The following is a 14,870-nucleotide window of genomic DNA, read 5'->3' as shown; positions in this document are numbered from 1 at the left end:
GTCAAGATTAAATCCTCCACTAAACCAATAAACGGATATTATTAGATGAAAATAGACAAAAACAACAACAACAACAACAACAACAGAAAAAAACTATCAAATTTCATCGTCGACACATTAAAGATCGCTAAATGTTTTTTTTCACGTTTGATTGTAAAAAGAAAAATTAAATTTCGTTTTTTTTTGTTTTCAAAATTGGTTTTCGAAAATGAAACAAATCATCATTATCAAAAGAAGACTGTGGAAAAAAACCAAATCAAATCGAATGAAATTTTTTGGCTCTTTTTTCATTTTGGTGACGAAAAAAAGAAATGAAAAAATCATTGAACCAAAATCAAATTGGTCATCATCATCAATTCTTTTCTTTGGAAAAAATTTGATTCTATTTAATTGCGTGTGTATACAGAATACAATTTGGAATTTTCTATTTTTTTTTTTTTTTTTATTTGATTTCTCTATTTGAAAACAAAAATTAGACAAGATGCTGTGTTACCAAGGAAAAAAGGGCCAACCATAAAGGACGAATCGATATGATGACTATATACAAGATTAAATTCTTTTGTTTTGGTTTTTTTTCCCTGTTCAAACAAATTATTTATTTATCATTATTAAATGAACTTTTTTTTCATCTATTATTTTCATTGGAATCATATATAATCATTTCAAATTGCTTGTGCATGATAATTGTGATGATGATTCATGATTCCGATATCAAAAAAAAAAAAAAAATTTTGTCCATGTCTAAGTGGTATACAAATGATATAATTATAGCTTGTTTTTTTTTGAAAAAAAATGGAGCAAGATTGTCTATTAAATAATTTAAAAACATGGTGGTGGTGGTGGTTTTTTTTATTTCGTGTCTACAAAATTGTGTTTAAAAATTTTGACATTAAATCCAAAGAAAATTATATAATTTTTTTCCTCTATGAATAAATGAATGAACCGATCATTTTTTTTCTGACTGTTTGTCAGTGTCAGTGTGCGTGTGTGTGTGTGGGTGACATGACCCGACAACAACAACAAATGAAATGAAATAAACCATGAAATCGAATAATCGAAAAACCGAAATGGTTTGGAAACCACATATATGAATGACAACCATAAACAACTTGTATACAATGTGTAGCCGCCTTTATCGAATTTTTTTTCTGTTCCATGTCCATTTTTTTTTTTTTTTTTTTGATTATAATAATATAATCAAATTGAAATATTAAAATTCAGATTGTCACAAATCGATCAAATCAGATCAAAATTTGACTTTTTCTTTTTCACACCATTTGTTTTGTTTGAAATGAAAAAAAAATTCAGAATTGACCAAAATAATTATCGAATCAAAACATGACATTTTTATTGTGTCTGTGTGCGTGTGTATTTCTTATTTCAAATCTTTGGAATATAATAAAATGGCCAAAAAAAAAAAGAAAAACTTTGTCAAATTCATAAATAATGTAAGAAAAGTTCATTCATAATGATCATTTATGATGATCAAATCCAACCATATGTCATTTGGTCATTCAATCAATATTTTTTCACTTTACTTTGAATTGAATTCTTTATTATTCTCATATCATGATATTGGATAGTGCAATGATTGAATTCTTTGTGTTCAATGTGTGTGTGTGTGTGTGTTTGTTTCAATTGTTCACAATTGAATAAAGATAGAACTTGAATAACAATAACAACAAGAATTGAGATCATCATCATCTTAATTCTAATTAACTTGAATGGAAAAAGTAATAAAATTCCAAGATTCGGACAATGAAAAACTATACAATTAGAAATAAATTACGAAATAAAGAAAAAAAAATTCCCAAAAAGAAATGATAAAAATGTTCAACGATTCAATTTTCTTCATCTTCTGCAATCAAATTTGCACTGTATGAATTCAAAGAATCCAGACAGAATCAAAGAGAAAAAAAAATTCCAATAATTCATGACTGGCGGCGGTTTTTTTTCACATTTTCAATCGAAAATGAATAGCCATGGTTGACTGGTTAGTTAGTTGGTTGGTTTTTTTCTCTTTCATTGAAATCAAGAATCAATGAGTGAAATTCTTGATGGAAAAAAAAATAATGTGAAATCAAAATACAATGATCTGTAGAAAAAAAATAAATCAAAGTTCAATACTTTTCTCTATGGTCAGTTTTGATTTTTGTTTCATTGTTGTTGTTGTTGTTTGTTGGTTGAATTATCCATTCAAATCACACACACACACACACACACAGCAATCACGAATAGTTTTTTCTCACTTCTAGTTCTTTTTTTTTCTTTCTTATTATCCCTCCATACACATTGTTTTAATCCAATGAAAATGAAAATAGAAAGATTCTTTATTTCTGTGTGAAACAAAGTGAAAATAAAATCCATCGACTTGATTCAAAGTATGTGTGTTTGTCTTACTTTTACGTTGCAAAATGTGTGAATGGTGAATTAATTAATTAATTAATTAATTGAAGTATTATGCAGAAATGAAGAGAATGAATGAATGAAAAAATTGTGCATATGGTAAATGAATGAAAAAAAAAGATTATAGTGTGGAAAAAAAGAGAATAAAAATTATAAAAAAAAATCCGGATACAATGATGATGATGGGATGGCATTATTATCATCATCATCATCGTTATGATCGATATTACCAATGTTCCCGTGGTTTAATGGTTTTTTTTTCTTTTTTCGTTTATCATTCATTTTAGTCGCCAAAAAGAAAGAAACCGAAAAAAAAGTTACTTTTTTTTGTTACAGCAGACAGAAAAAGATAAACTGAATGGTTTTTGTTTCTTTTTCTTTTTTTATGATAATTATAACCAGTTAATCAGTGAAAAAAATGCAGTGACGATGAATAAATGAATGAATGGATGAATTAGATGATAATAAAAACAAAAGTTAACAAATTAATGACAATAATGAAGTGATAATAATAAGCAGATTCTAATTATAAAACCAAGAATCAGTGTGTGTGTGTGTAGCAAAGTAGTAGCGATATGATGATGATGATGATGATGGATTCCAATATTAGAATTCCATAAAATTAAACTAAAGAAAGTACATCTTAACAAAAAAAAAAATGGTGATAATAATGTTTTCAAGAATCTAGAATCTTTGTTTGAATCATCTTTTCTTTCTACATATAGTTCAATAAATTCGATAAATTACAAATTGTAAAAAAAATCTTGTTTTCACAACTATTAGGAGGTAAGAAAAATACTGTCGTTTTTTTTATATGACTTTTTGGAATGACTGTCCCAAAAATTTGGCAAAGGTTTTGACATCATGTATGACCTCGATTTATTCTTTATTGATCAGGCTTTAATTTAAAAATAAATTCTTTCCAACTTTGGCTACCGGAAGTGCTAGCCAGCCTCTGGAATTCGACCCATTAAAAATCAAAATTTTAGCCATTTTGATTTTTTGCTCGTGGTGACCCCGAAGAAAGAGGTAATGGTCATCTGACCACTCAATGAAAATTCCAAAAAAAAATTATAAGCGTAATTCTTCCGCAACTCATTTTTTCTCAAGGGCGGGTCAAAATCCGGCCGGTCGCTATCAGCCACTGTGTTATTCCGCCATAGGAAAAATATGCTTCAAAATGAAATTTTTGAAAAATTTTCATTAATTATTGCACAAAAGGTTTTCGGCTAACCAAAAAGTCAATAAAAAATTCCGGTTGACAAAAAATTCCAAATTCTTGAAAATCGCATAACCGACCATGCAATGCATGTGCTGTCAGCCACTCTGTCAATGGCATTGCCCATTGAATAAAATTAATCAAATTGTAAAAAAAACCAAAACAATCTTGTTTTTCACACACTAGATTTAGTCACAACAGACAACGAAAAAACCACCGTTGAACATTACAAAACTGTGTTGATTTCCTTTTCCGGTTCATGCGATATAATGTAATGGGAATGAATTTAACGTTTTTGAAAAGTTCATATTGTATGCAGTTTATGAAATCGCCAACAGAACATTTATGCCATTGACAGAGTGGCTGACAGAACATGCATTGCATGGTCGGTTATGCGATTTTCAAGAATTTGGAATTTTTTGTCAACCGGAATTTTTTATTGACTTTTTGGTTAGCCGAAAACATTTCATTTTGAAGCATATTTTTCCTATGGCGGAATAACACAGTGGCTGATAGCGACCGGCCGGATTTTGACCCGCCCTTGAGAAAAAATGAGTTGCGGAAGAATTACGCTTATAATTTTTTTCAACTCCCAGGACATGTGGAATTTTCATTGAGTGGTCAGATGACCATTACCTCTTTCTTCGGGGTCACCACGAGCAAAAAATCAAAATGGCTAAAATTTTGATTTTTAATGGGTCGAATTCCAGAGGCTGGCTAGCACTTCCGGTAGCCAAAGTTGGAAAGAATTTATTTTTAAATTAAAGCCTGATCAATAAAGAATAAATCGAGGTCATACATGATGTCAAAACCTTTGCCAAATTTTTGGGACAGTCATTCCAAAAAGTCATATAAAAAAAACGACAGTATTTTTCTTACCTCCTAATAGATAGTACAACAACAACAAAAAAAAACAACATTACAAAACAGAAATAATGAAAACAGAGAACATGTTCGAGAATTGTTGGATGAATATGTTGAGAAAAATGTTACAGAAAAAAATAAAATTTCAGAATCCAAAAAAAACTGGAGAATGAAACACAACGTTTCGATTACAAACGGTAAAACACGATAAATCGTAGAATCCTTTCGTTTTATTTTCAAATGTTTCTTGTTGTTTCAATGTTTTCATTCCATTTTATTCAAATCATCATTGTTCATTTAGAGGTATATGGAAAAAAAACATGTTGTCTCAAAATCTAGATGTTCATGTTTGTTTGTATGCATGTATGTACGTGTTTACCTTAATGGAATTTCAATAAACAAGAATAAAAAAAATAACAACAACAACAACAATTTTAACAATGTTTCATTTATATCAATATAACGATAATCATCAATTGTGATGATAAGAATAAAATCTACTTCTAATCATGTATGTATGTAAATGTGAATAACAAGAATGAAAACAGAATTATTCCGAAATGTTTTATTATTAGAATTAAGGATGAAAATTGTAGCAACCAACCTGATTATAAGGATCATCATTATTTTATATTCTATTTCCATCACTTATTCTAGATTTGTTTTTTTTCTCTCTTTCTTTTATTTTCGTATGAAATCATGGAAATATTTACAGAAATAACATTTTTTTTTGTTATTGTTCTTTCTCTTTTGATCAATTTTCTTGAATCTGAATTGAATAATAAACTAAAACATCTAGACAACAAAAAAAAAACAAACAAACCAGAATTTATTTCTAAACAATAACCTAATCATAAGAATGTGAAACACTATAGATCACAATAATCATATATAATAAAATAATGAAATTGCTTGACCAAAATGACAATTCTTCTTCAGTGGTCGTCGTTGTCGTCGTCGTCGTCGTATAGACCGCACAACCAACGAAACAAAACAATTGCCTGCCCGTTGTTCACAAACCTACTGGATTTTCAAAGAAGAATAGATCCACAAAAAAAACCGAATGAATTATGGGCCTTATGTGACCGAAAAAAAATTGGAAGAAAAATAATCATAATAATAATAATGATCGGCAAAAGCTGTCATCACAAACACAAACAAAAAAAACAGACAATGGTGTGGTCCACATATTGTCCATTTTTCTCTCTTTTTTCTCTCACCTTCTGGATAATAATAAGATGTAAATCATCAAGTGAGAATAGCAAAAAAAAAAGTTTTTCCTATTTCTTATAGCCATTTGTTTTGGCCACATTTTTGCTTATGGTTCAGGTCACAATTTTCAATTGTCTTGAATAATATTGTGGTAGGTGGAAAAAAATCTGAATCTAAATTCTATTCATCATTGAAATTTTTTTTTATCGATTCTTGTTTATTTTTTTCTGATCAAGAATTTCAAATACATTCTGGCAGGATAGCTGAGTGGACAGAAATGTGAACGAAAAAAATACCGAAAGTTTTTTGATTCATTGAAATGTGAGAAGAGAAAAAGATGGTGAGAAGAAAAAATGGATCAAGTTTTCTTACTTTTTTTTGTTGAAATTGAATTTCAATAAAGAAAAAAATTTTTGGCAACTTTTTCACTTTTTGTTTTTATTACTTTTTTTTGTCATTCAAACATAAATGGAGAGAAACAGAAAATAAAATTCACCGGTATTTCTGATTTCCGGAATATTTACCGCTACGATGATTTAAATTAATTTCAAATTTTTTTTTCTTTTAAAATATTCAAAAACAACAATAGTCAACATGATGGGCAGTCTATCCACATCTATAAAATAAAGATCTATGTGTCAATGACAAATTTGATTAAAAAAGTATGTAAAAGAATAGAATTGAAGATGATACACAAAATCACCTTGATTGAATCAAATCAAATTTGAATGTTAATAATGTTTTTTGTTTGTTTTGTTTCAATTTCGTATCTAGACTTTGTGAGTGTGTGTACCAGTAAGTTTCTTTCTTTTCTATCATCCAACATGAGATTTATTATTATAAACGAAGAATCCGACGGTTCTATGCGTACATCACTTTGGAGACATTTCACATTCCGTGTGAAAGTTTTTTTTTCGTCTATATTCCCTTTTCCCATGTGTGTGTGTGTGTTTTCAAGTAGAAAGAAACCAACCAATACAACGAAAATGAATGCAAAACCTTATTTTAGTCTCAAAAAAAAAAAAAAAAAAAAAACAAAATACCATCACACTGTAAGAGAAATGAGAATAAAAAAAAGGAAAACTGAACCCAACAACCAGCACAGTGTATGTGGTAGTTAATTAATTAAATCACATAGCTTTTTTTCAATCAGGGGAAAAGGAATTTTATCAAAACGAAACAAAAAAAAACACACACTGGAATATTCTCGTTGTTCAATATTCTTGATGACAAATTTAAACTCTTTTCTTTTCGTACAAATAAAAAAAACTACTCTTTGTGTCAATGACAGTATGAATGGATCGTTTGAATTTTTGTTTTCTGATTTTTCTGACTTGAATTTGATTCATTTTGTTGATCATCATCATCAGCAGCAGCAGCAGATGAATCCGATACAGCAAGATGAATGTGAATTGAAAAGAACCAGAGATTCATCTATAGTAGAATCATCATTCTCCTCATATAATAGATCAATTTACTAAATTAATTCTGATGAAATAAAAAAAGATGCTGCTGCTGCTGTGTTTTATTCAAGGTATTTTTTGTGTAAAATAAATTTTCAAATGTGCAAAAAAAAACAAACAAAAACCTACCTCTTCATCCGATAGATTATTAACCGATTCCATTGATTGATTAAGATGGGTTATTGAATTATTTGAACTGTTTCCGTTATTATTATTATTATTATTACCGTTATTGTTGCTGTTGTTGTTGTTGTTGTTGGTTGAAATATTATTTTCAACAACGATATTAGTGTTGTTTACGTTTGTTGTGTTGTTGTTATTAGCGGCGGCAACATTTGCCGCATGTACTAATTCCATTTGGATGAAATGAAATTCTTTTTGGAATTTTTTTTCCAATAATAATTATTGTGATGATTTTAATGGAAAATATATTTATCTCTGTGTTATATTCACACACACAACAAGTTGTTTTCCGTTTAAAAATAAAAATAAAATGAATCCAAATCCAAAAAAAAAACACACACAAATAGATATATTAAATTGAAGAGGATTGTCACTTCCTGTTAATCATCACATGTTATCGTCACAATTTAAACAAATATTAAAACCAACCAACCGGCTTATATATTATGGGTGTGTTATTTGTTAAAAGTTTTTTTTTATTTTTGATTTTTAAAAACTTCCGTTCATACACTCGCACACAATTAATAAAGGTAAAAAAAAGAAACAAGGTCGTCGTCTGTTCATAAATAAACACAATAGATTTTTTTTTAAACTTGCTGATGTCAAAAGATACACACACACACAGACAAACTGCGATTCAAATTTCCGGCCTCTGTTTATATACAATTAAACTTTCACACACACACACACACACACACACATAAATAGAACTCAAAACAAGGTTCCTAGGTCCTTGGTTGCTATTGAGGATCAAAAAAAAGGTCAAATTTTGTTTGGTTTTTTTTTTTGAAGGGCAATGAAAGAGCACAATCTTGGTATTTGTACACTACCAGACAAACAGACACAGAGAGTAAAGTACTACTAAAGGTTAGTTCATTTAAAACACAATAGAAGAAAAATTGAAAACGAAAAAAAAAATTCGATAATGACATTCGACGATGGCCTGAATTTTTTTTCATCCGGTATTCGATTTGAGAATGAGTTTCGTTTTTGATTTTGTTTTTTGGTAATTAATGTTATATATAATTGTTGGATGCAAATCAAACAAAATGAATGGCGAATTGATGAGATCAAATGAGACAAACTCGATTCAATGTTTGTTTATTTATAATGTTTGTTCATCGTTTGATTTGAATTTAAATAATTGATTGCCATTCGCTTTCCAATTTTGTTGTTGATGTTGTTTTTTGATTTTTGTTTCGTTGTTGATTTCAAGGATTATTCATTTGTCATTGGTGGCGGTTGATCATGAATTATTTCGAAAATCCTATCATATGAAAAAAATAACAGAATAAAAAAAAGAGATAAAAAATGAAATTGTTGAATTTTTTTTTTCATTGATTGATTGATTGATTGATTGATATAAAAATCTCGACACAAACTCTGTATAAAGATATCGAAACCAAATATAAATAGTACGACTAAAAACTAAACGAACCAACCATTATCATTGTCATCATCATCATCATCATCAATTGAAGTTCTTGTTTGGATTACAACTACGACGACAAAAACAAAAACAGAAACGACAATGGTCGTTGTCATTGTGATATAGTTTTTTTTTTTGCTTTCTTTCTTTCTTTCTTTTTTTGTTGTTGTTGTTGGATCGTTTCTATCTTAAATTGGTGCATGTGAATGGTATTTTGTTTGTTTGCTTTCTTTCTTTCTTTCGTTTGTTCATTTGTCGTTTTCTTTGGTCTATGGTGTGTGTGTGTGTGTGTGGTTTCCAGGTAAACACATTTTGTGAACCAGAAATAAACCGGTGATGACGATAATTGTAAAGAGAAAGAGAGAGTGAGATAGAGAATCCAACTCAGAAACCAAGAAAAGAATCTACATTTCGATTGTTTCGGAAACCAGAAGAGGTTCCGAAGATGAGAAACACACACACACACATACACACATAGCAATGTTTGAAAACACCAGGTACGTAACCAGGATTCATTTTCATTGGTTCGTTATTTTTTCTTGTTTTGTTTGTTTGTTTAGTGTTTATTGTCTGATTGCATTTATTCATATGCAGCGTGTGCGTGTATCGAAAGAATCGAGAAAAAATGAGCAAACAAAGAGGGAAAAAACTGAATCAATCGTTAGACTTTTTTAAAATTTAAATTTAACAGGAAAAAAAGACAACGATGATGAATGGTTGAGAAACATTGGAAAAATTCTCATTTTTTGGTCCAGCACCAGACAGAAAACAAAAACAACAACAACAACAGCAATACAAACTTTTGCATAGATTCCAGGTTGCCAATCAATATAAAAATCACTCGTGAGATATGTAAATAAACAAATAAACAAAACAGTAAACAGAACACACAGAAAAAAATAACTAAATCCTAAATCTAGAAAATTTTTTTTGATGATGATTTGATCAGGTTTCCTTTCACTTTCTTTTTTTTTCTCTCTCTCTCTCTCTCTCTCTTGGTGTTTGTATATCACTTTCACACACACACACACACACACAGCAACAAACAATTTATCAGTGATGATAAGATTAAATCTATTGTAGGCAGGTAATCTTATAAAGTTTTCGTTCTTTTTTTTCCATGGTTTTTATATTCTCGAAATTGAAATCACATCATCATCATTCACTGTGTGTTTGTTTGTTTGTTTGTGTTTGCCAATTGTTGGCGAATCGAATTAAATCAGAATTGAACTGAGAACAAAACAAAAACTGCAGAAAACAAATAATGCCACCATGATGGCAATGAAATTGAAAATCTCATTGATGAGAATGATGTGATATGACCACTACCAGAACAAATTCAATGACACACACACACACACACACACACACACAGACAAACACAGGTATAATATGCATGACATAAAAAAAATGGAAAGAAAATGTCTTTTCGAACAACAATGCACAAAAAGTGCAAAATTTGTTTTGTTGATTTGAAATTTTTTTTCTTTATTATTCTTCAAAAAAGGGACTGGTGTAATAACAAAACAAATGATGGGGAAAAAAATTCCATTTCCGGTTATTTGTTGTTGTTGTTGTCGTTGTTGTAGTTTTCAATTTCTACTTTGTTTTTTTTTGGGCAAACAAACAAACAAACAAACAAATGAATATCAATCAAACATTTTTCGTTTCACATAAATGATGATAATCAAATATATCCGTTATAATCAATCAATCAATCAATCAACCAACAAAAAAATAGATGTTTTTTTTTGGCTTGTTGTTGAAAACAATCAGATCTGTATACCGGAAATACAGTCAAACAACCAAGCATTGTTGTGTATGAACAATGCTTTGTATGATGATGACAATGATGAAGTGGAATTTGGAAATTCGAAAATGGATTTTATTTTTAAAGCAAAAAAAAATAGCAAAATTTTTACCATTTTTCTCCTGAAAAAAAAAAAAAAAATGAAACGCCAACGCACAATTCAAATTGCTGAATATGATGATGAATGCTAATCCATCAAATCAAATTCATCATTTAATTGAATCAATTTAAAATTTACATCAAAACAGACACAGACACAAACACACACACAAATATCATATCTTTTTTTTTTGCTTGAAAAAAAAATAAAATAAACCGGTAATATAGAAATAATAATCGTGACTATGATCGAGTTTTTTGTTTTCTTCAATCAAACAAACGACAAAAAAAAGTGGTATATAATCACCATGTATACACAAAAAAAGAAAATATGTCAAGAATCATAGATGAAATTGCAAAAAAAAAAACACAAACTTTAAAACCGAAAGAAAGAATGAGATGAATACAAAATATCCGCAACGGATAAATTCATAAATGACAGGACGGATATCACACACACAAAACACAATGACTTGTTGTTTCAAATGTATAATGAAATAAAAACGATGATGATGATGATGATCAATAACAGGTACCTCAATCGTTGCAAAACTAGAAATGACTATTATGATATACAATGTACATTGGTTTTATCATCATTATTTTCATTTTTTTTTATTAAAGCCGCCAACAAATATATATACAAATACAACGACGACGAGAGAAAGAACGATGAAAAAAAACCTTTAAACGTATGTGTGTGTGTTTGTAATAGACATAGAGAGAACATACAAATGAATGAATGAATGAATGAAACAAACTAAAATAAAACTAAATGGTGATACACATGGAAAAACGGTATTTTATAATATTGGTTGTTGAATGGAAAAAAAAGGTGGATGGAAAAAAAAGTAACAGGAGAAGGAGAAGAAGAGGAAAAAACCACATTTATAATAAACCACTTCTACCACCACCACCACCACCATCACCAAATACACATCAACCATTCATTCAATGATGATGATTTCTTTTTCTTCTTCTTCTTCTTCGTTTTATATTCAATTCAATTCATTCATTCATTTGATTTTTTTTTTTTTTTTTTTTTTTGGGGTAAGTTCACACACAGGATATAAAGGTACCATAGGTTGTGTGTTTGTGTGTGTGTGGTTGGTTGTTTGGTTATTGTTTTTCGTCGTCTGCTCATACACACACATAATAGAACACCGGTGTGTGTGTGATGGCAACCAGGTATACCGTTTGGTTGGCTAGTTGGTTGTTAGGTTTTATTTCGCTGTTATATAATATAGAGTAGTACGATAAAACAAACACTACATATGAGAATGAATGTAGAAGAAAAGAATCCAATTGGAACAACAACAACAACAACGATGTGTATGGTAACGAAGATCAAGTTATGGCGGATTTTCTTTTTTTTTCATAACATCAGTAAACATTGTTCATCACGTTGGTTTTTTTTCTCATTTAATGATGAGATAAGTTTCTAGGGTGTACGATGTATGGTTGAACAATTATTATTTGTTTTGGAATTTTTTTCTGGATTTTTTCTCTTTATTGTAAACAAAACACACACAAGCGAAAAATGAAAAAGAAATTTCCAAACAATAACACAAGAATAATGATGTTAATCGATCGAGAGAATGATCGAGACAAAATAAAACAAAACAAAAATTTCATTCGAAAAAATCATATTTTTATTCATTCAATTAACCACAGCCAATGATTCGATTCTAATCACGGTTAATCAGATTTCTTTTCTGAATTAAAACTGGATTTATAAAAAATCACCGACGGAAAATGTATGATATCAGACACACATACACACACACACAGGAAATGTAAGTGTGTGGTTTGCCAATTTTTTTCCCTTATTTCTAGGTGTTGTCGAGTAAGAAAACAAAATTCCGGTTTTTTCTGATGAAATAATCATGTAAACCACACCTACACACATCATTTGAATTTAATGATTAACTCAACCTTGTCCATGGATTTTTTTTCCAAAACGGAAATGAATAACTATTCCAGCCCCACCTACTATTAGAAATTTTGCCAATGTTATTGGTGGTGGTGGATGTATGATGCTCGATATAATATTAATGAACAAAAAAAAAAAAATTTCAATAATCTTGATGACATTAATGATGGGAATTTTTTTTTTCATATTTTTCATTTCAACAATAAAATTATCACATATTCATTATCAGTCTGTCTGTGTGTGTGTGTGTGTGTGTGTGTGTGGAAAAATTTCCCGGCAACGGGAATGGAAAAAAAAATCCGGAAGTAATTCACTCCTATTATCAACTATTCGTAATGATGATGATAATTTTTATTTCTCAATATTGAAATTTCATCTCATCTAGTTTCAAATATAATTTTTTCTGTCCAATAATCATAATCATTATTTATTCATTTCAATTCATTTTTTTTTTACATTTCATACATAAAACAATTCATTCATTCATTCATTTTTCATTCAGTTCAATTCATATTTGAACCAATAAAAAAACAACTTCAAATATCAAACTGAAAAATGAAACGTAAATGTTCAGTGATTTTTTGTTTTGATTCTGGCAATCGATCGACTTACAGCGGTTTGTGATGGTGATGGTGTATTTATTTCGGTTCATTTCGATTCATTTTTCTTTTCATTTTTGTTCGTGATTTGAATTTTAATTTCGATTTATTCCGATATCATCTTTGTTGTCTATCATCATCATTGAATTTGTTCATTTAGTTCACGTTGTTTTTTGTTGTTGTTGTTGTTGTTGTTATTGTTGATCGAACACAAGCAACAACAACAACAACAAAATAATTCGAATTCAAAGTTTTTTTGGGTTAGATTTTTTTTCTCTATATCTCCTGCTTGGTTTTTTTTTGGTCACATTTTTATGTAAATGGTGTGTGTTTGTGTGTGTATGTACAGATGATGAGTGAGCGAAATTCATGAAAATTTATTTCCAAAAAAAAACATATTTCTCATTTTGCTTTTTTATTCTTTTAGTTTTCGTTATTTTCACAGAAAAGAAGTGTGATTCCTATTGTTTTTTTCCAGAGAGAGAGAGAGAGAGAGAGAGAGAGAGAGAGAGAGAGAGAGAGAGAGAGAGAGAGAGAGAGAGAGAGAGAGAGAGAGAGAGAGAGAGAGAGAGAGAGAGAGAGAGAGAGAGAGAGAGAGAGAGAGAGAGAGAGAGAGAGAGAGAGAGAGAGAGAGAGAGAGAGAGAGAGAGAGAGAGAGAGATAATGAAAAAATAATAATTTATTACATGACACCATGAATATTCTTTATTTGAAAATGTTTTTTTTTTTGGTCAAAAACTCAAAATTCTTCATTGTTTTCAATAATTATACGCACGAATAATAATAATTATCATTATTATTATGCAAAAAAACCCCATAATTAATTTGAATTATCCATCTGATGTGTGTGTGTGTGTGTGCGTCTGGTTGGCTGATCAAATGATGATCCATTTTAAACCCATCCATTTTATGGATAATCCACTATCCACTATTATTATTTAAACGTTTATTTTTCTGGCCACTTTAAAAAGCTGTCATTTCAACGTGAAAAAAAAATCTATTGTCTTTTTATTTTGTATTTTTCTGGTTGTCGTTTTTTTTTCTATTCATTCAATTCAATTGTCACCTGATGATGATAATTACACTATGTAAAAATGTGTGTGTGTGTGTGTGTGTGTGTGTGTGTGATAGTCATAAGTCATACGATGATGAATGAATCAATGGCAACCGGACAAAGGTAATGATGATAATGACAATGATGACAACCTGAATGAATGAATGAATGAATTTTTTTTTCTATAAAAAAACAATACCCTATGATGATGATTCATTCGTTGTTGTTCACAAAAAAAAAATCATGATTATTGTTGATATTTGGTTTGGGTTTTTTTTTCTCTGAATCATATATGATTAATTACATTTTATGAAATTTTTTTCCTTGGAAAAAAATGAACAAAATTTCTGCCATTCTCATCGCAATTTGAATCAATAATTAAGGTCAATTTAAATTAAATTTTTTTTTGTTATCGATGAAATTGCGATAATTTTGAAATTATTTGATCCAATTACAAAAAAGATTCGATTGAAGCAGTATCAGAAAATTTTAATTGAAAATGATAATGAAATTGACATGAAAATAACAACAACAACAACAACAACAACGACGACGACGACGACGACAACAACGAAATATTCATTAAAAACGTAAATAAA

At 29.2% G+C, this 14,870-nt stretch overlaps 1 protein-coding gene across 6 annotated transcripts in view; it reads right to left on the bottom strand.

Moving 5' to 3' along the window:
* LOC124493603 (uncharacterized) overlaps positions 1-11,425 on the bottom strand; it is a 40,429-nt gene extending 29,004 nt beyond the window's left edge. For 2 of the 6 annotated variants that reach the window (XM_047056700.2, XM_075731864.1), the window contains exons 1-2: positions 10,699-11,425; positions 7,294-8,614 (exon numbers count right to left, since the gene is read on the bottom strand). In XM_047056700.2, coding sequence (XP_046912656.1) covers positions 7,294-7,521 — 228 coding nt within the window. In that variant the 5' untranslated portion in view covers positions 7,522-8,614; positions 10,699-11,425. Of the gene's footprint in view, positions 1-7,293; positions 8,615-10,562; positions 10,664-10,698 lie in introns of those variants that run through there. The other 4 variants (XM_075731865.1, XM_075731861.1, XM_075731862.1 and 1 more) reach the window with 4 other exon arrangements.
* Between the last annotated feature and the right edge of the window lie 3,445 nt (positions 11,426-14,870).

Source organism: Dermatophagoides farinae, chromosome 6 (genome assembly GCF_024713945.1).
Source record: "Dermatophagoides farinae isolate YC_2012a chromosome 6, ASM2471394v1, whole genome shotgun sequence".
Taxonomy (NCBI): domain Eukaryota; kingdom Metazoa; phylum Arthropoda; class Arachnida; order Sarcoptiformes; family Pyroglyphidae; genus Dermatophagoides; species Dermatophagoides farinae.
Note: the sequence above shows the minus strand (reverse complement) of the source record. Positions and strands in the feature narration are given on the sequence as shown.